The 23,988-nt window shown below is 37.8% G+C and overlaps 1 protein-coding gene across 7 annotated transcripts in view; it reads right to left on the bottom strand.

Annotated features, from left to right (window-relative positions):
* The window catches only part of LOC136823223 (protocadherin Fat 4-like), a 66,636-nt gene that overhangs the window by 6,000 nt on the left and 36,648 nt on the right, over positions 1 to 23,988 (bottom strand). For all 7 annotated transcript variants that reach the window (XM_067079404.1, XM_067079403.1, XM_067079400.1 and 4 more), the window contains 27 exons: positions 16,935 to 17,154; positions 16,251 to 16,418; positions 15,757 to 15,872; positions 15,315 to 15,434; positions 14,572 to 14,722; positions 14,172 to 14,368; positions 13,604 to 13,800; positions 13,247 to 13,355; positions 12,783 to 12,941; positions 12,108 to 12,530; positions 11,477 to 11,915; positions 10,576 to 11,167; positions 9,789 to 10,092; positions 9,260 to 9,409; positions 8,479 to 8,901; positions 7,767 to 8,127; positions 7,008 to 7,594; positions 6,634 to 6,793; positions 5,618 to 5,845; positions 4,490 to 5,106; positions 4,010 to 4,274; positions 3,551 to 3,727; positions 2,648 to 2,738; positions 2,213 to 2,396; positions 1,275 to 1,827; positions 793 to 1,015; positions 193 to 412 (listed from right to left, as the gene is read on the bottom strand). In XM_067079404.1, coding sequence (XP_066935505.1) covers positions 193 to 412; positions 793 to 1,015; positions 1,275 to 1,827; positions 2,213 to 2,396; positions 2,648 to 2,738; positions 3,551 to 3,727; positions 4,010 to 4,274; positions 4,490 to 5,106; positions 5,618 to 5,845; positions 6,634 to 6,793; positions 7,008 to 7,594; positions 7,767 to 8,127; positions 8,479 to 8,901; positions 9,260 to 9,409; positions 9,789 to 10,092; positions 10,576 to 11,167; positions 11,477 to 11,915; positions 12,108 to 12,530; positions 12,783 to 12,941; positions 13,247 to 13,355; positions 13,604 to 13,800; positions 14,172 to 14,368; positions 14,572 to 14,722; positions 15,315 to 15,434; positions 15,757 to 15,872; positions 16,251 to 16,418; positions 16,935 to 17,154 — 7,434 coding nt within the window. The remainder of the gene's footprint in view (positions 1 to 192; positions 413 to 792; positions 1,016 to 1,274; positions 1,828 to 2,212; positions 2,397 to 2,647; positions 2,739 to 3,550; positions 3,728 to 4,009; positions 4,275 to 4,489; positions 5,107 to 5,617; positions 5,846 to 6,633; positions 6,794 to 7,007; positions 7,595 to 7,766; positions 8,128 to 8,478; positions 8,902 to 9,259; positions 9,410 to 9,788; positions 10,093 to 10,575; positions 11,168 to 11,476; positions 11,916 to 12,107; positions 12,531 to 12,782; positions 12,942 to 13,246; positions 13,356 to 13,603; positions 13,801 to 14,171; positions 14,369 to 14,571; positions 14,723 to 15,314; positions 15,435 to 15,756; positions 15,873 to 16,250; positions 16,419 to 16,934; positions 17,155 to 23,988) is intronic.

Genomic DNA, 23,988 nt, shown 5'->3' with positions numbered 1-23,988 from the left:
AAATTCATAGTGTATTATAGAGATTTGTCAAATTATATACGTGAGGCTATTTCAAGGGTCGATGAGAAGTGAAACATGATGAAGAGATGTCAAGAAATCACTACGAGTCGGGAAAAATTAATTCAATAGTTCGACAATCGAAGGAAATACGAGTATAAAAATTTAAAGAATATCAGCTATTTCTATTCATACCTTTTTATTGTTCAGCACAATATCCGTTGGCGGTTGATTGACATTTCGAACGTAAAGTGTAAAGTTCTTCTCCATGGATAACGAGAGAATTGCATTATCGAATGTTTTGATGGTTAAAATGAATTTATCATATTGTTCGTGATTCAATTGTGACATCACTTGCTTGATTCGACCGTTCGTCATCTCGATTTCAAACCAATTCTTTGGTTGAGAAAGTTTCCTGTTTGGAGAAAATATTTCAACTTTATTAATTCAATTGAAACCGTTAGTTAGGGAAACTTTCAAGTTGAATATGCCTCAATCTTCTGTTACCTATTTTAAAACATTTTAGAAGCACGATTTTCTATGTTAGCTCCGACACATATACAGTAAACTCTCGCTTTTTCGAACTTTTATTATTCGAATCTTTCTATAATTCGAACTAACTTTCAATCCCAGTCAAGAAGAAAACCTTTTGAAATAATTTCTATAATTCGAATCTCTCTGTATTTCGAACGAATAACATTCCCCGTTCGAGTGAGAGTGAATTGTATTAGAAAGTGAAATACACATGAAATAGAATGGGATCAATATAAACCTGGTTGCAACAAAAGAACTTACATAATTTTATTGTATCCAGTTGCAATGACACTCGTAATAGAGAAGAAATGCATCTGTCTTGAATCTTCATCAAATGCACTGCAATCACCAAGGAAAGTACCAGGTTTGGATGTTTCCAATGTCTCCAAGGTTGAATTTCCATTGATGCCGGTACATTGAATGTTGTATGGTGCATCGTTCCGGTCTTCTACCCGAATACTGAAATTCTGTGATACTGATAGACCTGGGAGAGAAAGGAAAGAACATTTTAACTTGTCTTTTAACTTCTACCATCTGTCTCTTGAAGGGTGGAAATTTTTAACTCATCTTTTTCCTACAATTTCTACTATCTATCTATCTATCTATCGGATGTTTCAATCATATAGACCACCGAAAGGTTCTATCATATTACTTCTAGATTCTATGAATATTTTGCACCAATCATCTAAATGTTGGACAACTATCTCCGTGACAAAAATTACGCAAATTTTGATTTGGCTTACCTCCATAATCTGTTGCTTTAATTTCAACCAGGTGCGAATTCTTCTTTTCGTAATTCAACGCCACTTTTGTTAACAATCGCGCTCCATTCAATTTGAAGAAATCAGCACCTCTAAACAAGGTGTATGTGAACTTCTGATCCGTTGTATCTGCATCGATAGCTCTCAATGTACCAACATAAGTATCCACAGCATTCTCAGCAACCGAATTTTTGGAGATGACTAAACTGGTTGGTTTTTCATTGATATCTGCAACAACAATACTCAACTGTTTCTTCAAAGACATCTTTGGTACACCATCATCGTGACATTCAATTAAGACATTCATAATGGTAGATCTCTCGTAATCTAACAGTCGGTTATTGGCTACACGTATTTGTTTATTAACTAATTCGAACGTGTTTTGAGCACTATCAATAAGGGTACAAATATGTGATTGACCCACATCGGGATCGTCTACTCCAAGATCCCCGATGATGGTTCCTGTTGGTGCATTTTCATTGACGGTGTGGTTGGAAAGATAAATGTCGGTGGGAGCTTCGTTGATGTCAAATACCTTGAAAAGAAATGTTCGAAGTTTTAGAAAGTTTTGGAAGACAGTTATTCCTATGAATTGCTTCACAATATTTTTAATGAAAGTTAAGAAATTTAGGAAGGGTAGATTTCACATTGCTAGAAATTATGCTAATCTCTGATTTTAGTAAAGCTTTCTCTGATTTAAGAAAGCTTTTTCTACTTTTACGAAAGATTTTCCTAATTTTACGAAAGCTTTTTCTACTTTTACGAAAGCTTACTCTATTTTACGAAAACTTGCCCTATTTTACGAAAACTTACTTTATTTTACGAAAGCTTTCTCTAATTTCACGAAACATATCTACTTCTTCTAACCTCTTTTGAAATCAAGAGGCTACATACATTTAATGAAGAAATATTTCTGTTACCTGAACGGAGATTTCATGTTGGAAACTAAGCGCAGGGACACCGTTATCGATCGTTTTGACCGTAACAGTGTAGTTAGAACTTGTTTCATAATCGATGATTTTGGATGTTGTGGAAAGCCAATATCCTCCTAATCTATCTCTTTTAATGGTGAATCGTTGACCAGCATCATCAAGAAGCTCATATCTAGAGGAATAAAAGTAAATACTCTAAGAAACTATTATAGCGAATTTTTTGAAAACGTAACAACAGAGACCATTTATTAGTTCTGACAAAAAAAATGAATTTTTCAGAGCAGTTATATTAAAAGGTCAAGCTTGATTTCATTGAGTAACTGTTATTGTGTTACCATGTATTTTGGTTGGGACTAAAATCTTCCCTCTCAAAAAGCATTTTTGCAAGTTTTTAAGTGTCCGAAAGATAGAAAGATAACATACTTGTATTGTTGTCCGATGTCTTCATCAATGGTTTCCAATTCACCAATCATTTTGTCCACACTATTTTCTTTGACAAACACCATGATTTCACCTAAAGAAACAAATACTGTTTGTTTAACCTGACAATTGCAATAAGATACAGATCCGGGGGGGGGGGGTACTTAGGCAAAAATAGGTGCTGGGTATGTGCGGACGGTAAGGGTCGGGTTTTTCACCTTTCAAAGTCTCTCTAAGGGTTACAAAAATCAGGAAATTTCAAAGTAGTCTCTGTAAGGGTGGGAAAAACCACGATTTTTAGAAAAAAATTTTGATTTTGAGAGAAAAAATTACAAAAAAGTCTTACTAAGGGTAGGAAATTTTTAAAAATCAGGGAAAATTTTTCGAAAAAGTCTCTCTAAGGGTCACTTTTTCACTAAAATTTGGTCTCTCTAAGGGTCGGTTTTCGGAGGTCCCGTCCGCACATACCCCTCATTCACCAATCCTAGTACGCCCCCCCCCCATGGATACAGATACAATAACCCTAAAACGTGGGGGGACTAGGTTAAAGTTTACCAGAAAGGTTCCATTTCGAATATCTGAAAAAGTTGAAAAGAATTTGATGTCTTCTTTTCTGGTAAACTCTAACCCATTCTCCTTTGAAAAGCTTTGAGGGTTGATAGATATGTACTATTCAAAGGACCAGAATCTGAGAACATCCTGTCCTTTTTTGGGTTTTTCTTTTAAGAGATGCGTTTAAACGATATTTGCAACGGTAAAAAAAGTAATAACTTTACTTCGAGTTCAAAGATTTCAAAGTCAGTTGAAAAGTTTGGGTTATCTAATTATCAAAAATTGTTTAACAAAGCAGCATTCCACTCTCAAATATATTTCCAACGAATTAAAAAGATTATATAACAAACAAACCTTCGACTGTAACATTGGTAGGTCGATCGTTGACGTCACCGATACTGATATTGAATTGTTGAAGATGTGATAATCCTGCATGATCAGCAACTTTGATCATTACACTGTATTTGTCTTCTTCTTCGAAGTTGAATGAAGTTGTGGAAATTATCTGTGTTTCACACGAGGTGTGTTGATCTGTAGCGAAATTGAAAGGAAGAAAATCATAATTCAAAATCCTTGACATCCGTGATTCAAGTCGGGAATTCTTATCAGAAATTTCTATTGGAAACACCCCAAAAGCGTCAATGCAATGTTTATTTTTTTGAATAGCAAAACATTCAAATTTCAGGTCGAATTTCAGCTTTTTGGTGTGTAATTTCATCATCCTCTATCATTTTCGCGTTTTCCTTCAACAGAGAAAAGATATGATGAAATTTAATTTGGAAATTTTACTTCGAACCATATAACCTGACATACCTTTTCCATCTGTGATATTTTTGCACGTGACTTTGTTAGCCAATCGGAATGCACCATTTGCATCATCAACCAATGAAAAAACGAGATCAGATACAGTATCTTGATCCAATGCTTGGACAGTACCGAGAATAGTATTGGCGGGTTGATTCTCATTAATGATTGGTTGATCTTTTGTGAACGATCTAGAAGCATTGAGGTCTGTTATGTGTAGTTCAGTGGGCGATTCATTCACGTCTTGGATGTAAATGTTGAACGCTTTACTGACCTGAAATTGACAAAAAATGGATGTTCAGTTTAAATGTAATGAAAAAAGATTTCAAAATTGTTATAAATCCTACTTTATCTTTTCCTAGACTCATTTTGTCATACTTTTGTCAACTTTTGATGAGATTTCGTTAGGCACGAAATTCTAATAGCACTACAGCAAGTGAAAAACGATTTCGCAAATTTCCTAGTCAGCAGCAGCAGCAATTAACGTACCGAGAAGGACGGTTTTCCATTGTCAGTCACTAAAGCTGTGATCACGTGCTTCTTTTGTGTCTCGTAATTGGTTGATTTCGCTTTTACCAGATTGTATTGATTATCAACACTGAATCGACCACCATCATCATTGGTCAATGTGATGTTATGTCGTTGGTTCAAATCCTCGTCTTTGTAAGAGAATGTGCCAATGATATGACCTATCGTTGCGTTCTCGATCAAATAAGAGTTTGATAAACGTAATTGGAACGGACTTTCATTAATATCTCGAACTTCGATAGTGAAAGGTGTGTCTACGCTTAAGGGTGGATTTCCACTATCTGTGGTTCTGATAGCGATTGTATTGAAGCGGTTATCTTCGAAATTGAGTACGCAGTATTTGCCACCGTATTTTAAGCATAGTTTATTATCAAGTGCAACTTCAAGTTGATTCATTAAGTTGATTCTGAAAAGACCGTTTGGATTTTGAATGAGTTGGTGGGTGAATTGTTGTTTAGCACCATTTGATGTTCTGTCTTCATCCATTACTGTCAGGGTTCCAATGATTGTTCCTTTGGCAGAATTCTCGGGAACGGTGATGGATGAAAGTTGAACAGATGATGGTTGCTCGTTCACGTCTGAAAGAAATGTATTTGCGGTTTTGAGAAAGGTATAATGACTGTAGCGATTAGGAATAACCCACAATTTCAAGGACGGTAAAAGTGCTGATTTACCGTGGTGCTTAGTCATTCAGGATCAAGACAAATAATAAGCTAACCGTCTCCTTTGCAGAAAAACACACATACATAAACTAGCTAATATTTTACATAGATTATAGGGTATTAAGCACAGATTTATAAAGCCCTAGGGCTAGATGTCGTGCTTTAAGCCATCGCAGGCAAAAAGAATTGAATATCGGAAAAAATACTGTTGCTATTGTTTTCGAAAAACCGCGAAGCGTCTGATTGGTCAAGCACTGAAATTCTATTATAATGTCACGTGACCTAGCTAGGATTTCTTACCTAACAACGGCTCACTTTTCAGCCGAAGCACGGCATCTAGCCCTTCGGGTTTTATAAATCTATGGTATTAAGTATGTATCTATGAAGAGATCAAGGCAAAAACTATTCACAAAGTTTGTTTTCTTACCAATCACTCTGATATCCATTTCTTTAGTCAAAGACAACGGTGGACGTCCATTATCCGTCGTTTTAATGTTCACTTTGTACGTCTTTTGAATCTCATAATCGAAGGAGTTCTTATTGTACAATGTGCTGTTTCTTATGGCGAATGGAGAGAGCGTGTCCATGATTTGGTATGTGAATTTTTGTGGAGTATGTCCGTCCACATTGTCATGGTCATCTGTGAATAAGTCACCTAAGGAAAGAAATAATCTTTGATAATCGGTGTTTGGTCATATTTTCTATTCTTTGATGCACTTTTCGACCAGTAAAATTTGACCATTTCGCAGGGGAAACAAGCGCTATGGTTTAACTCACTTAAAAATTTTGTCTACTTAAAACACAGTTAATCTTCAGTGAGGTGGACCATGGTACTTTGTTTTCACCCGATTCGAACGTCGTGACAAATTATCATTTCATGAATTTTTGACATTCAATTCGCACATGTGAAATAAGATCTGTGGCCTCTCCGTGCTACTCTGTTTAATAATACAAGATCATTCATCCAAACCAAGTCAAGTGTTTATATCAAGCCTTATTAAAAAATAAGCACTCGAACAAGATCCTTAGGAGCACTTATAAGGGTGTCTTATTTTTTGTCAGGAATATGTCAGGAAAATGTCAACCTGCCAAACTGTATGGCACCTTTTGTTTACTTTACTTAGCTTTTCAATGAAAATCTTATTGCAGAATTAGTTGTATTTTTTTATTGAAAGAGAGCAGTTGGCTTGCAGGGTTATCTTGCATTTAAACAAGAGATTTGGATATCCAATAGAAAAAGGACAGGTGTGAAACGATGTGAAATCCGCTTTCTCTTTTAATTGCAAATCTTTTAAAGTCTACGTAGGTTGACTTCTTTATACCTTTCTTCTCGGTTTAAAAATTCATCCGTCATTTCTTTTAATCACTTTTTTTTCGACGAAATTTCTACCGATAAGGAAATTTCAACCTTTGCAATGGAAAGTATATAATATTTTTTCTTACCTATAGCTCCAACAAAGTTTTCATTAATATCATTGGACGAGAGTCGGATATTGATCGGACGTTCGTTCACATCCACCACATTGATAGTGCTGTTTTGAGTGTATGATAATGATGGTGCTCCATTGTCTTGACAGGTAATCTTTACTTCAATTATCTTCAGCTGAAAAATCATTTTAAGGGATGGGAAAGTTTAAGAACCCTTGTGGACATCTTGAAAATATATAATCATTAATATTTTTAAAGGCTTCTGTATGTATCTCACTCAATGTGTTAACTCTATAGAAAACTTGACTATTATTCATAGATTTCCCAAGAAAAACATTTTCAAATTACGATATAATACGATTCTTTATTCACCCTTCTTTGACACTCACCTGTTCATAGTCGATTGTGTTTTCTTTAACAATCAGTTGATTGTTTCTAATCATGACTGCAGAAGAGGTGGATTGGCTAAGGGAGCAAACATGTTTTTGTCTCACTGTCTTCATATTATCAGGATCGGTCACCGTAATATTAGCAATGATAGTATCTTTAGGTGAGATCTCTTTAACTGTGGTCGCGCTGAGCTGGATATTCGTTGGCGCCTCATTGATGTCCAAAATGCGTATATCAAAAGTTTGAGAACTCGATTTTGGGCTATTGCTTGTATCTGTTGATTGAACTGTGACCTTATAAGAATTTTGAGATTCGAAATCAAAATTGGCAGGTTTGTTGTTAGCAATTTGTAATTTGTTGTTGGCAATTTGGAATATGGAGGATGGATCAGAAGTGATTTGATATGTGAATCTTTGGCCAACATCTTCATCGATTGTTTGCAGTTGACCAATGATGTGACTAGCTGGTTGAGGTCCTTCATTGATAGAGATTGCTGTTTTACCATTCAGTAAGAGACCAGTGGGAGCATCGTTCTGGTTGAGGACGGTGACGGTGAACTTCTGGACACGATGTAGACCACCTTGATCTAATATTTAAAAAACGGAATATATGATTTGTACAATTTGTAACCTTTTGGAATTTTCTTAATGAAGATAATTTCATTCAATTCTCTCTATTAAGAATCTTCGTCATTCAATTAGAGAGAGAAAATCAACTCATTACAAGCTGATGACTCCAACTATGAGTAATAAACATACCTGTCACTCGAACAATAACTTCATGAGAAGTTGAAACTTCATAATCAATTTTCTTCGCTACTCTCAAGAATGTTGTACACAATTTCATCTTCTTATTCAAATATGTTGAATCGACGCATTTAATCTGTTGATCAACACTAAAAACACCATTTGAATCATCATCTAATGTTATATTCAACATTTTATTGTTCAAATCTTCATCAAAAGCATTTATGGTAGCAACAATGGTACCCATGGCAACGTTCTCGGCCACGTGAGGATTTGATTGGTTGAATGTCTGTGATGAACCATTGTCGGTTAAAGTGATACTGGTCGGTGGTTCATTGATGTCCAAGATTTCGATAACCACTTTCTCTGTGTGCTGAAATTTCAATGAAAAAAATGTTTTGTAGTATAATCTTATAGCCGGAAAGTTCATTACCATCCCCCTAAAAACCAGGCCGCTAAGGGTTGATCGGTGTGTTGTTTAAATTTATAACCTGTAGACAAAGGATCGATCTTTTTGGGTGTTTCAGCGTCAAAGATTACGTCATAAATATCGTAAATATGGCACTGTAAGACAATCATCAAACACAAATGGAATAAAATCAAAAGATGATGAATACTCAAAATCTGTCCAAATCGTCTCAGATCGTAAATTGTACTCGTTCATTCATTTTCGTTATTTTGCTCTTATAACCGCAGTACTTAGATATAACAAAGTCAAATCTACCTGCATTGGGATGGCTGCATTATCGGTGACACGAACCATCAACTCGTATTTACTCTTAGCTTCATAATCCGATAGATTAGCTTTGATCTTTAAAAATGCTCGACCATCGATGTAGAAATGTTTCGTATCGCCACCAACTAGCGTGAAAGTCGACACCTGGTTTCTATCCTCATCTTCTGCTCTTAATGTTCCAACTAATGTATCAATGGGCTGGTTTTCACGCACTGTATAGTTGGAGATTCTGATCCTTCTTGGTGAATCATTGATATCTGTGATGAAGATGGTGAAAGTCTTGGTCAGGCTTTGTGATGGATTGCCATTATCTGTGGTGATCAATGTGATTTGATGACTTGACGATGCTTCATAGTTTAACGAACAGAATGAACCTCCTGTCGATAAGCAATCTTTGTTGTCTTGAGCAACCTGAAATGTGAACAAGAACTTGAAGCTAGATGACACAAAACGTTTAAACAGTGTCATGTATACTGTCTATACATGATATATACCGTAGCTTACAATGGTGATAAAAGAGATGTTAATTAAAAAAAAGTGTCCATGTTATGTCCATACTACGTTAAATAAATTCTGAAACACCGTTGTCAACTAGCTAGGTACCGGAAGTAAAATTGTGTTGGATCCCTTTTAAATTTAGGAATAGTAAAGAAGAAATTACTTTCAATCTTCTCAAAATTGATCTCAGGTGACTTAGGGACTCGGGTGAAATCCAGATACAGGCAGTGTTAAATTGTTAACTCTCAATTTTTAAGTCTCTCTAACTTACCCTGAGAACATTATTTTCCAATTCAAATCTTCCTCCAGCCGAATCAATTAACCTGTAAACATACGATTGTCCTTGGTCGGAATCAATGGTGGTCAAATTACCAATGTTGGTGTATTGAGCACTATTCTCGTTCACTTTGTTATTCGAAAGCTAAAAGTTATGAAAAGAGGACATGAATAAGAAATTAAGTTTCTTAACTAAGAATAATCAATTTAATTTTTTAAATATTTGTTTCCATGACTTTTTCTAGATACAATTTTGACAACTTTTTTATGATTTGAGAGGAAAACGAAAACATTTCTGGGAATAAAATTCAGTAAAATATACAACAAGAAAGTTCAAAATGCGATCTCTCGCTTACCAGACCCCTTTTTGAACGCAATCTTGTATTTGTACGGTACAATATGAAATTCAGCATTCATGTGTGCGTTTTTAGCCAATCAGGTTGCTTATATTTTTCATTTTGATGATGAGTCGTGAAAAGAACTCCTTGGATCGAAGCTAAAAAATATCAGTTGAAATTACTCACAATAATATCTGTTGGTTTATCATTAACATCTTCAATTGAAATTGTCAGCGTTTCCGAGAATGACATCACAGGTGACCCAGAATCCTTTACTTCAAAACTGACGTCAAAATATTTCTCATTTTCATAATCGAAAGATGTCTTAGCGTATAAGAGATCACCCTTAATTTGGAAACGTTGTTGATAATTTTGTAGTGCGTATGTGAAGGTTTGACGTTGTTGGCGAATGTTGTCTGGATCTTGTGTGGATAATCGACCAATCAATGTTTGTGCTGGTTGGTTCTCCTTAATTATGTTGTTTGAAAGTCTAGAACAATGAAATAAATGATTTTAGTGTTTAGTGGTTTCTCAAACGAATAAGGATTTGAATTTGAATGTTTGATTTTATAAGCATAACCTGATAATGAAAACTTGTAAAACGTTAGCATGAAGGTAGAGCATCCAGCTTCGGTGCACAACGTTGTGGGTTCGATCCCCAGCCGGGTCATACCAAAGATTCCCAAAGTGGTACTTGATGCCTCTCTGCTTGATACTCAGCAATTAAAGAGACGGATTAAGGGTGAGTGGAGAAATCCATGAAAAGGAGTGGCGCCCTCTCCTACCTTTCGATAGACAGCTAGAGAAAAGGGAGCCTTCCAGTCGCCCTCGACTGCAATCACAAACTTACTTACTTACTAAACGTTAGGGAGTAAAAAGTGTTTTCTCTTAAATTCTAAATGTTCGCTTTTACTCAAAACATTAGTTATAAGCAATTATGGGTAGATCCAGTGACCTTCCATTGGCAACGTACCTGATTGCGTAAGGGGCTTCATTGACATCTTGAACATTCATATCAAAAGTCCAATTACTTTGCAAATTACCATCTATGCATGTCAAAGTATACTTAAACGTTTTCACCAGTTCATAATTGATTTTGCGATCATTCGAAACAATGATTTGATTTTTCTTGTTGTCAAGGTAGCCACCGTTGCTAACGCAACGATGGTTCCACTGGTTCTTGGTGTTCGAATCTTGATCTTCAATGATGATATTAGCAATGACTGTGTTTGGTGAAGAATTCTCGGTTACCGTGTATCTAGTCAAAGTAACTTTGGTGATTGGGTCGTTATCATTGATGACGTTTATTGTGAGTTGCTTGGCAACCGTTTTTGAAGGTGTTCCACTGTCTGAGGATGAAATGGTCAGCTGGTATTGATTCTTTGTTTCGTAGTCAAGTTTTGAGTATGTTTTAAGGACCAGATATTCTCCTTGGATTTCAAACAAGTTGAAATCATTGGATGTGATTGTGTATGTGAACGTTTGGTCAACATCTTCATCCGTTGTTTGTAGTTTACCACACCTAATGCCCATCATGTTTTCAAGGACATCCACTGATTTTTTCCCTGTTGAAAGATTGAAATATTTCTCATGAGAATCTGCCACTATGAATTTTGTTTTGCATAAGAACCTTTTGCAATGGAGGAAAGGAATTCTATTAATATTATTTGCTCGTGAGTATACCTTCAGTAATCACAAAGAGAGAACAATATAATTATTGGACGAAAATTTTGCGCCATTCGAATGAAATCGAGTCTATTTCAACATATGTTTTCAACTTAAATTGAACGAAACTCTACTAACCTTATGGAGGGTATTAAGAAGTTCAAAAAGAGTCAAAATTAATTATATTTGATTTGATTTGATCCTCTTACCATTAATACCGATATCAGTGGGCTGGTCATTAGTATCATTGACTTGCACTTTGAACTTGTACACCACACTATGACCTCGGTCAATCACTCGAACATTCAAATCATACTCATCGGTAACTTCAAAGTTCAATCCTTTCTTCAAACGAATGGATGTTGTACATTTGCTCTTAGCGCTGGATGCTTGACCACCGGGAGCTGGTGTACATGATGCTGTTGTTTGTGTGATCTCAAACATGTTTGAATTATCAAGTTGAATGGTGACCGATTTCACTGAATCACCATCTAGGGCAACAATGTCAGCAACTACAGCTCTGGTGGACATATCTTCAGGAATGATTAGAGAATCATTAATGACTTTTGTTCCAGTTTTTTCGTTCAAATAAACTTTGACAGGTGGCTCATTAATATCTATGACGTTGATGGTAAATTGTTTTGATGCCTAGAAAGGGAAGGGTTATATTGATTTTACTATACATATTGCTTCTTATTGATTGCCTGTCTGTTTACGAATTTCTGATTAAATAGAGCATAACTGTTTCGACAGTCACCAGCAAACAAAAATAATCGAGCCAGTAACAGTTACAAAGAAATGCTTTTTGTCTAAATCAAACTAACGGTAGATTGTAATTACCTTCATTCGGGGGCTTCCATTGTCCATTGCTTGTACTGTGATCAAATGAGCAACTTTAGCTTCGTAGTCTGATGGCTTCGTTTTGTACACTTTGCCTAATGAATCGATTCTAAAATTGCCTTGGTCATCATCTAAAAGTGAATAGGAAATGACTTGTCCGGCGTCTTCTTCGGATGTCTGCATTGTTCCGATGTAAGTTCCGGATGGTGCGTTTTCTTTGACATCTGAGGATGTGATGGTCAGGTTGTAGGGCGGATCATTTTTATCACGAACTTGGATGACAATTTGTTTATCAACATCCATCGGTGGATTGCCAGTATCCATAGAGTTGACCATGATATTGAAACGTTGTTGTTTCTCAAAATTAATGAAACATTTATCTGGTCGTTGGCCTTGGATGCAGTTCTTGTTACTTTTGGCAGTCTAAAGAAGTAACATGTCATTTGCTATTAAAATAGAAAATTGATCAACTGGAAATTCATTACATAAAAATCATCTCCCAACACCGAATAGTAGATATATTACAAGGTCTTGGTCTAAATGATTAAGCGTCCATGATAAGGAATAACAATCCACTTAGAGGCCTCTTGAAATAGCACAAGCTAAATATCTTTTACTGAGATACTTTATACCAATCCGTAAAGATGTTACTGTGGTTGATTCAATTTGTCTTACCAAGATTTGGTTTCCTTTGATTTTGAACAGCTGATCATAAACACTTCCACTATCAAGTATTGTGTATTTGTATGTCTGACGTTTGTCTTGGTCAACTGTTGATAAAGTTCCCACAACGGTGTCTGTATCACTGTTCTCGTCGATGAACTTGTGTGAAAGCTAAGTGAAAAGAGATTGTTATTGAAAACGATCATGATCTACAAGGATGGTTCAGTTCGCATGGCTACCACAAAGGGATGTATTTTTATTACAGAATTGAGAAAGCCTAATATTTGGTTTAAACAATGATTGAAATTATTTGAAATCCCAACAATTAGAAATGACTTGCACCGTGCACTAGTTTTTCTGCATTTCTTTTATATAGATTGGTCACTAACCACTAACGACAAAACTTTCTCAAGGATTGAACCCGAAACCTCAGGAGAAAGGCCACTAAACTTTCTCAAAAATTGAAATTCACTTACCAAGATATCAGAAGGTTTTTCGTTGACGTCAGTAATGGAGATGAGGAAAGATTTGGTGAAATTCAAATGAGGTAATCCGTTATCGATAGTCTGGATTGTCACTTGGAACCTGAAAATGTAAAGTAAGAATTATTTTTCGATTCTGATCTTTGTTATGTCGTTTGTGCTTAGTCACTGAAATAAACTGGAAAGGTCTGGAAAGGTCTGGAAAGATCCGGATCCGGATTCGAATAACAGAGAGTAATTTAAACCACTTTTTAGCTGAGGGAACAAATATTTTAGTTCGAACTACAGAAAAAATAATAGAGATTCGAATTAGAGAGATTTGACTGTTATCCTTTCAATGTCCAAACTTACTTGTTTTGAGTCGCTTCGTAATTAAACATTCTCAATGTTTTCAACGCATTATTAGCAATCGAGAAACAATTACATCCTCCATCACTGATCAATTTATACGTGAATTTATCTTTGTTGATATCCACAGTACTCAGTTGACCAACAACATATCCTGCAGCTGTGTTCTCCGGAACTGATCGGCTTCCACTCAATAAAATCTACAAGAATAATGATTATTGTAGAATTGTAGACAATATCCTTGAATTGAATCTCGGGAGTGTGCGTGTTTATGAGCTTTTCCAGCTCTAAATTTGTCGCTGGAATGTAGTAGTCGAGACTACTGTTTTTCGGTTTTAATGTATCTGTCGATGATTCGATAATTACTGTAGTGGTTATGAATCACTTTAATGGTTTACAAACCCTAGTTTTCCTTTATAGTGTAAGAGATTCATAAACAAGTTTGACAAGAGTCACTGCGAAGAGAATCCTAGATTTTCATAATTAATGTTGATCAAGGGGTATGGGAGTTAATTGCTTTTCTGGTTTACATTTGTCTTCAGAGATTTCGAAAATATTTTGAGCTGCTCACATCAGTAGGAGGTTCATTGTCTCGTTTACAATAACTCTGTGACGCTTTCCATCTTCCATTGGATTCGCAATACAATTTATTTTCCCCTTGAAGTGTGAAGCCAGTTGAACAACTCAATGGACATTTGGCTGGGAATTTCGTTCCTATCCAACCACAGTTGATAGTTGGGTAGACGCACGATCCTCGGCTTTTGGTGCCTACAAGATACAATGTTTTGATATGTTGAGGAAGGACGCGACAGTTTTTCTCCAAGGAATCGTTAGATTCTTAAAATCTTAAAACCACAGGGTATGCTACAAACTCAGAGACAAAGCTTATGATTTAATGATTTTTGTTGAGCTTAAAGTCAATCCACAATGAAACTAAATTCTTTCACTTTGCTCATCAGCTTAGAGATTACCTGGTGGGCAGTATTGTAATGTTGGGTTTCCACAATCTTTAGCAATACAATTCTTGGTTCCACTTTTAATGTATCCAGCACGGCATGAACAGATTCCATTACTGCAAACTTGTTGGCAACCACCGTTCGTTTGTCCACAGGTGGAAGATTCCTGGTGAAAGAAAAGACTTCGTTTTATATGCTCTTTACATGACGATCCATATATTTGATCACAGGGCATTTACAATTTGGGATATCAGAAAAAGGTGATCGATGATTCGATATTTTTTGCTTGGGGATTGCATTTCTCGTTTCCTCACATGCTATTTTTCTCCTGAAAGCTATAAATAAATGATACTGTCCTTAGTTTTTCAATGCGAATAGGAAAGGATCACATGGTTGTATTATGTAATTTTCGGATCTATTTCAACCTCTCTCTAATGGTCAGCATAAGTGTACCCTCTGATAAATTGGTCATCATTGTCAATATTGTAGCCTATCGTGTTCATATTAAGTTGCACTTAGAGTGGGAAAGCTGCTGACTTTTGTTGCTATTATTAATACTATCGTTACCGTCAGGCTTTTGTCCTCCTATAGTGGACGACATGAAATTCTTAGAAAATAAGTAAACTACACCAAGTCCCTTCTCTGAACACACCAGGATATACAACTATTCAGATGCAGTGAGATTAAGACTAAATTTAATGTTAATCTTACTCAACCGCACTTATAAACAGGCAAGAATATTATAACATTTCACTTACTCTTAGCGCCGGACATGCGTTACCGCCACAAGCGGCGTTGGTTGCGATAGAACGTTGTCGATATTTGACACCTTGGCCACACTTCTCACTACATTGACCAAAGGCTGACCATTGTGACACCTATTTGAAAACAGAAATACAGTTGACGTCCTGTAATTCGATATTCAAGGAGAATTGGATAAGGGAGAATATCGAATGATTGAAGGTCGTTTATAAGAGATTCTCGTTGACGATGACTTTCAATATTATCCAACGATGGAACGTATCGAATAGTAGAACGTCAAATTAGAGAAAGCTTACTGTATCAACCAATTTTCAAAGACATTTCGGCTGTTTTTGTCCTTTTACGACCGAATTTATTGGGTACATAAACCGTGTGAAAAGTACACTTTCAGACTCGGCATTACTTTTTTCCAGATATGGAAATGGAAGGGCATCTTACCACACAATTTGTTCGTTCTCTGTAACTGTAACACGTTTTTTGTTCCGTCAACGTACCACACTTCTGACCACGGCACTTGTTTGGTCTCGTCACTTTTCTTGTCCGTCTTTGTGTGCCTGGGATGGAAAGAAATATTTTATTGCACATGTAAGGTTCATTTTTCTACCTGTATTTTGTTGTTAAAAGTCGTTTTAACACTCCAGTTGAGGGAGCGTCAGAGACTCGCTTATCTATAGCTATCTAAAGGAAGACAGAGAAGGCTCAATCTATTCCTGATACTTTACGAGTATTAGAGTGTAGTATAGAAAAGTTTCTTGTTGATGGTGATTTTCCACATTACCGAATAATGGAGCGTATCGAATAGTAGAGAGTCGTTTGAACCCTGCTTTATGATGCGGAGTGCTATAAGCTATAGTACCTATATAAGTCCTATAGCAGCTTTATCTCACAGAAGTTTGATCTTTACTCCCTTGTTTTTGTGGAGCAATCATTACCTTTTCCACAGCCATTCGTGCATTGGGACCAAGCGGACCACGTGGACAAGAGACAATCAACATCAATATATTGTGTACACATTTTGGTAGATTTCTTTTGTGAATCTTGGCATGCGACACCGTTGCATGATGCTTGCGATTTGATAGTGCGTGTTCGTTGTTGCATTCCTTAAATGTGAGATTGAAGTTAATTTAAAATGGAAGCACATTGTACCAAGCTATAGATCTGAGAGAATTTAGGCCCTTTTCCGCGATCGGTAACCTTTTGCTTTGCTGAATTTTGATTGGAAATATGAGGTTCACTATTTTTTAAAGGCTAAAAAGGTCGTTGCATTTACATCTATTATCCACAATCATACTTTTCCCATCTATTGTACTATTGATGCAAAAGTTATGGAAAAAAGGCGATACCTGCCACCCATAAAATGGATCAGTTATCCATTTATAACAAAATGAGAGTCGTGATTAAGAAAATTTTTTGTCCATATAAAGGGACAAGCTGGAGTTTTTACAAGATCTTATTCGATTTGGTTGGTCGTTAACCTGTTATAAATAAGTTTTGTTAGTTTTTCTAAAGAACGCGTCATCTCTATTACTTCAAATCACCAATTAGTGAAGTATCTTATAGAAACTCCAGCTCGTCCCAATATAAAGCAAAAATATGTCGTCAAATAAATCACAAACCTTGACCGCATTGGTTGGAACAGCCGGTCCACGATCCCCATGAGTTATAAACACAATTCACCGGACAACAACTATGCATACAACTCCCTTGTTCCGATGTCTTTCCGCACGCTGCGCTGCAAACTGGTGACGTCACAACGTTTCGAGTGCGCGTGCGCGATCCTTGGCCGCATCTTCCATTGTTAGCTCGACATGAACTCCAACTACCCCATGAAGAAAGCTGAAAGTGGGAAAGATAAAATATTTTGTTTGCTTGGAAGTTTGATTGCGTGTTTGTATCAGGACTATTAGACAGTTTTGATATAAACAGTACTATTTGTTTAGAAAAGGTTTGTCTGTACACACTTCCAATATCTACGGCTAATTTTGAAATTTATTGCCGTAAAGGGTCTGTAATCATTTTCTTTTCTCATTTGAGATTTTTCAAACCGACTACTGCGATGGAGTGTTGGTGAGAGAGGGGAGACGATGTGAGAAGTGTTGCTATTTATAAATCATATTTCATCACAGAGGTCTCCGCACGGGAGTTTTTTATCAAACAGACAATGCGCACAGAGTGTACTATGAAGGGCTAGGTCGCGATATATGTGTGTCTGAAAATGTCGTTGCTTTTCACGTCTAATGGAATAAAATGACGTACGGCAAGAGAAGATCGTCATGTATGAGAACGGCAATCTCTCTCTCATTACGAAAATTTCAGTAAAACATAATAGGATAATGCTCTTCCACAAGCTACGATTATGTTACGTTATTGTATAACAATAGATATAGAAAACTCAGTGATAACCCGTGGCTGAATTTTTTGGGGCAAACGGGGCGAAGCGTGGCGAGCTGTGGTAACATTTCATGCAGAGAAAACAGTGATACCACATGGCTGAATTTCTTGGGGCAAATGGGGCAAAGCGTGGCGAGCTGTGGCAACATTTCATACGTCGAGCATAACTCAACGATATACCAATGGCTGAATTTCTTGGGGCAAATGGGGCAAAGCGTGGCGAGCTGTGGCTACATTTCATACATTGAACATAACTCAAGAATATACCAATAGCTGAATTTCTTGGGGCAAATGGGGCAAAGCGTGGCGAGCTGTGGCAACATTTCATACGTCGAGCATAACTCAACGATATACCAATGGCTGAATTTCTTGGGGCAAATGGGGCAAAGCGTGGCGAGCTGTGGCAACATTTCATACATTGAACATAACTCAAGAATATACCAATAGCTGAATTTCTTGGGGCAAATGGGGCAAAGCGTGGCGAGCTGTGGCAACATTTCATACGTCGAGCATAACTCAACGATATACCAATGGCTGAAATTCTTGGGGCAAATGGGGCAAAGCGTGGCGAGCTGTGGCAACATTTCATACATTTAACATACTCAACGATATACCAATGGCTGAATTTGTTGGGGCAAACGGGGCAAAGTGTGGCGAGCTGTGGCAACATTTCATACGTCGAGCATAACTCAACGATATACAATGGCTGAATTTCTTGGGGCAAATGGGGCAAAGCGTGGCGAGCTGTGGCAACATTTCATACATTGAACATAACTCAACGATATACCAATGGCTGAATTTTTTGGGGCAAATGGGGCAAAGCGTGGCGAGCTGTGGCAACATTTCATACGTCGAGCATAACTCAACGATATACCAATGGCTGAATTTCTTGGGGCAAATGGGGCAAAGTGTGGCGGGCTGTGGCGACATTTCATATTGAACATACTCAACGATATACCATTGGCTGAATTTGTTGGGGCAAATGGGGCAAAGCGTGGCGAGCTGTGGCAACATTTCATACGTCGAGCATAACTCAACGATATACCAATGGCTGAATTTCTTGGGGCAAATGGGGCAAAGCGTGGCGAGCTGTGGCAACATTTCATACGTCGAGCATAACTCAACGATATACCAATGGCTGAATTTCTTGGGGCAAATGGGGCAAAGTGTGGCGGGCTGTGGCGACATTTCATATAGTGAACACAGTGATATGCTCATGGCTGAATTTCTTGGGGCAAATGGGGCAAAGCGTGGCGAGCTGTGGCAACATTTCATATTGAACATACTCAACGATATACCAATGGCTGAATTTGTTGGGGCAAACGGGGCAAAGTGTGGCGAGCTGTGGCGACATTTCATATAGTGAACACAGTGATATGCTCATGGCTGAATTTCTTGGGGCAAACGGGACAAAGCGTGGCAAGCTGTGGCAACATTTCATTTAGAGTGAACACAGCGATATCCTCATAGTGAACACAGTGATATGCTCATGGCTGAATTTGTTGGGGCAAACGGGGCAAAGTGTGGCAAGCTGTGGCAAAACTTCATATTATAGAGAGTACAACGATGTTCCCATGGCTGAATTTCTTGGGGCACATGGGGCAAACCGTGGCGAGCTGTGGCAACATTTCATGTATAGTGAACATCGCGATATCTTCATAGCTGAATGTACATCAGGAGTTGATGATTCTGATGAATGTGCATCAGGAGTTGTTGCTTGTGGTGAATGTGGTGAATGTGCAGCAGTAGTTGGTGGTTCTGGTGAATGTGTAGTAGGAGTTAGTGGTTCTGGTGAATATGATAGTGGAGTTGATGATTTGGGTGAACATGCAGCAGGAGTTGGGGATTCTGGTAAATGTGCAGCAGGTGTTGGTGATTCTGGTGAATGTGCAGTAGGAGTTGATTGTTCTGGTGATTGTACAGCAGGAGTTGGTGATTCTGGAAAATGTGCAGCAGGAGTTGATGTTTCTGGTGAATGGGCATCAGGAGTTGGCGGTTCTGGTGAATGTGATAGTGGAGTTGATGATTCTGGTGAATGTGCAGGAGGAGTTGGTAATTCTGGTGAATGCATTGGTGGAGCTGATGGCTCTTGAGAATGTGCAGCAGTAGTTGATGATTCTGGTGAATATAATGCTATTGTTGATTGATCTGGTCAATGCAATGGTGGAGTTGGTGATTCTGGTGGTTCTGTTGAATGTACAGTAGGAATTGATTGTTCTGGTTAATGTGCAACAGCAGTTGGTAATTCTGCTGAATGCAATGGTGGAATTGATGGTTCTAGTGAAAGTGATGGTGCAATTGATGATTCTGGTGAGTGTGCTGTAGGAGTTAATATTCTGATAAATTGTTATTGAGATGTTATTCATGAATGTAATGACAATACAGGTATGGTGAATCTGATCTTTTTTGCTAGTTAATTAGCGCTTAATTTGAAACCATCTATATTATATGAGCTCTAATTGAGATTACATAACGACTATAATTACTGTTCAATGTTTTGCATTAGCTTGCGCTTAATAGCATCATTCGATTTCATTTAAAACATTCTTTCAGCCGACTACAGTGTTTTGATTAGATGTTTAATTACAATGACAAAAGATTTGAACGTTGAAACGTTCATTAACTAGCAAAAAAGATCAGATTCACCATAACTCTGTTGTCATTACATCCATGAATAACATCTCAATACCAATTAATCAGAATATTAACTTCTGCTGCAAATTCACCAGAACCTCAACCCTTACAGCACATTCACCAGAACCATCAATGCCACCATCAAACTCACCAGAACCATCAATGCCATCATCAAATTCACCAGAATCATCAACTCCATCATCACATTCACCAGAACCATCAACTTCATCGTCACATAACGAGAACCATCAAATCCATCATCACATTCACGAGAACCATCAAAACCATCATCTTATTCACCAGAACCACAAAATCACCAACACCTGCTGCACATTTACCAGAATCCCCAACTCCTGCTGCATGTTCACCAGAATCATAACCTCCTGATGTAAAGTTTACAGAATCACCAACTACTGTTGCAAGTTCACCAGAACCATAAAATCCACCATTGCATTCGCCAGAACATTCAACTCCACCATTGCATTCGCCAGAATTACCAACTTCTGCTGCCTATTTACCAGAATCAGCAACTCCTGCTGTACATTAACCAGAATCACCAACTCTTGCTGCATATTCACCAGAATCACCAACTCTTGCTCCACATTTTCCAGAATCACCAACTCCTGTTGCACATTCACTAGAATCAACAACTCCTGCTACACATTCACCAGAACCATCAACTCCTGCAACATATTTACCAGAACAATCAACTTCTGCAGCACATTCACCAGAACAATCAACCCCGATGTACTGTACATTCAATAGAACAATCAACTCCACCATCACATTCACCATAACCATTAACTTCAACATTGCAATTACCAGATCCATCAACAACAGCATTATATTCACCAGAACCATCAACTCCACTATCATATTCACCAGAGCCACCAACTCCTACTACACATTCACCAGAATTATCAACTCCTGCTGCACATTCAACAGAACCACCAACTACTGCTACACATTCACCAGAATCACCAACTCCTACTGCACATTCACCAGAATCACCAACACCTGCTGCACATTTACCAGAATCCCCAACTCCTGCTGCATGTTCACCCAAATCATCCCCTCCTGCTGTACAGTTTACAGAATCACCAACTCTTGCTGCATATTCACCAGAATCACCAACTCTTGCTCCACATTTTCCAGAATCACCAACTCCTGCTGCACATTCACCAGAATCAACAACTCCTGCTACACATTCACAAGAACCATCAACTCCTGCAGCATATTTACCAGAACAATCAACTTCTGCAGCATATTTACCATAACAATCAACTCCACCATCACATTCACCAGAACCACCAACTTCAACATTGCAATTACCAGATCCATAAACAACAGCATTATATTCACCAGAACCATCAACTCCACTATCATATTCACTACAACCACCAACTCCTACTACACATTCACCAGAACATCAACTACTGCTGCACATTCACCAGAACCACCAACTACTGCTACCATTCACCAGAATCACCAACTCCTGATGCACATTCATCAGAATCATCAACTCCTGCTGTACATCCAGCTATGAGGATATCGCTATGTTCACTATATGAAATGTTGCCACAGATCCCCATGCTTTGCCCCATGTGCCCCAAGAAATTCAGCCAAGGGAACATCGTTGCAATCTCTATAATATGATGTTTTGCCACAGCTTGCCACACTTTGCCCCATTTGCCCCAAGAAATTCAGCCATTGGTATATCGTTGAGTATGTTCAATATGAAATGTTGCCACAGCACGCCTCGCTTTGCCCCATTTGCCCCAAGAAATTCAACTATTAGGATATCGCTATGTTAACTATACATGAAATGTTGCCACATCTCGCCACGCTTTGCCCCGTTTGCCCCAAGAAATTCAGCCATGAGCATATCACTGTGTTCACTATATGAAATGTTGCCACAGCTCGCCACGCTTTGCCCCATTTGCCCCAAGAAATTCAGCTATGAGCATATCACTGTGTTCACTATATGAAATGTTGCCACAACTTGCCACACTTTGCCCCATTTGCCCCAACAAATTCAGCTATGAGGATATCGCTGTGTTCACTATATGAAATGTTGCCACAACTCGCCACGCTTTGCCCCATTTGCCCCAAGAAATTCAGCTATGAGCATATCACTGTGTTCACTATATGAAATGTTGCCACAGCTCGCCACACTTTGCCCCATTTGCCCCAAGAAATTCAGCCATCGGTATATCGTTGAGTTATGCTCGACGTATGAAATGTTGCCACAGCTCGCCACGCTTTGCCCCATTTGCCCCAAGAAATTCAACTATGAGGATATCGCTATGTTCACTATACATGAAATGTTGCCACAGCTCGCCACGCTTTGCCCCATGTGCCCCAAGAAATTCAGCCATGGGAACATCGTTGTATTCTCTATGATATGAAGTTTTGCCACAGCTCGCCACACTTTGCCCCGTTTGCCCCAAAAAAATTCAGCTTTGAGGATATCGCTGTGTTCAATATATGAAATGTTGCCACAGCTCGCCACACTTTGCCCCAAGAAATTCAGCCATTGGTATATTGTTGAGTTATGCTCGATGTATGAAGTTTTGCCACAGCTCGCCACGCTTTGCCCCATTAGAAATTCAGCCACGGGTTATCACTGAGTTTTCTATATCCAATGTTATACAATAACGTAACATAATCGTAGCTTGTGGAAGGGCATTATCCCATTATGTTTTACTGACTGTAGTATGATAGTATGAAATTTTCGTATTGAGAGAGAGATTGCCGTTCTCATACATGACGATCTTCTCTTGCCGTACGTCAGTTTATTCCATTAGACGTGAAAAACAACGACATTTTCAGACACACATATATCGCGACCTAGCCCTATGAAGCGATAAACGTAAGATACACTGTGGTACAGAATAGGAAAAAGTGGAAAAGACTTAATAAAAACAACTCAAAAATCGATTATCTTACTGAGTTGTTGTTGAGGAATGAACGTTGAACGTTGTCGTTCAGGATTGGAATTTTTTATACCACGTACTAGTATCCTCTTTTAAAGAAGTTTTAAAATTTCAGACACGAAAAATTCTTCTATGTGCGCGAGCAAAACTTCCCCATTCAGTCTTTTAGTTTAATTTCAGACAGAAATTTGACTAAGATTCAATTATGGGACTGATACACTGTATGCAATATCAAACGATTTATTTGCCTTCTGTGTGGCATCCGAAAGTCGACTTATCACTTTTGATGTTTAAGTGGAATGATATCCTGCAGACGAAAGGGAAACCCGGGGGTCAAGTAGAAACAATCAAAATATTGGGTTACATTCAACTGTGTATCTGTGACAGAGTATTTTTTGGATTTTCATTCCAGTTAATTTTTTGACATTCTATAGGATCAAATTTTCATTTTTCTGCTTTTAATTTGATACCTGAAATCTACTCTTTTTGTTTTCTGCAGGCTTGCAAAGAATCAGATTTCACAGTAACTTCGAGTCCTTGATATCGAGTTCCTCAAATTTTGTTTCATTTAAGTCTTTAAGGTGGGTGGTATGAACTCTGGGTAAATTTGTATATAAAAATCATGCCTCTTTTAGATAATAACACTCGGTTGGTAAGATCAACAACGCATCATTCTATTGAATTTTCCTCTTTTTTGAGCGAATCAAAT

The sequence above is a fragment of the Clytia hemisphaerica genome, unplaced genomic scaffold (assembly GCF_902728285.1).
Source record: "Clytia hemisphaerica strain Z4C2 unplaced genomic scaffold, Clytia hemisphaerica genome assembly, whole genome shotgun sequence".
Lineage (NCBI taxonomy): Eukaryota > Metazoa > Cnidaria > Hydrozoa > Leptothecata > Clytiidae > Clytia > Clytia hemisphaerica.
The sequence above is the reverse complement of the archived record's forward strand: the minus strand, read 5'-3'. Positions and strand labels throughout refer to the sequence as shown.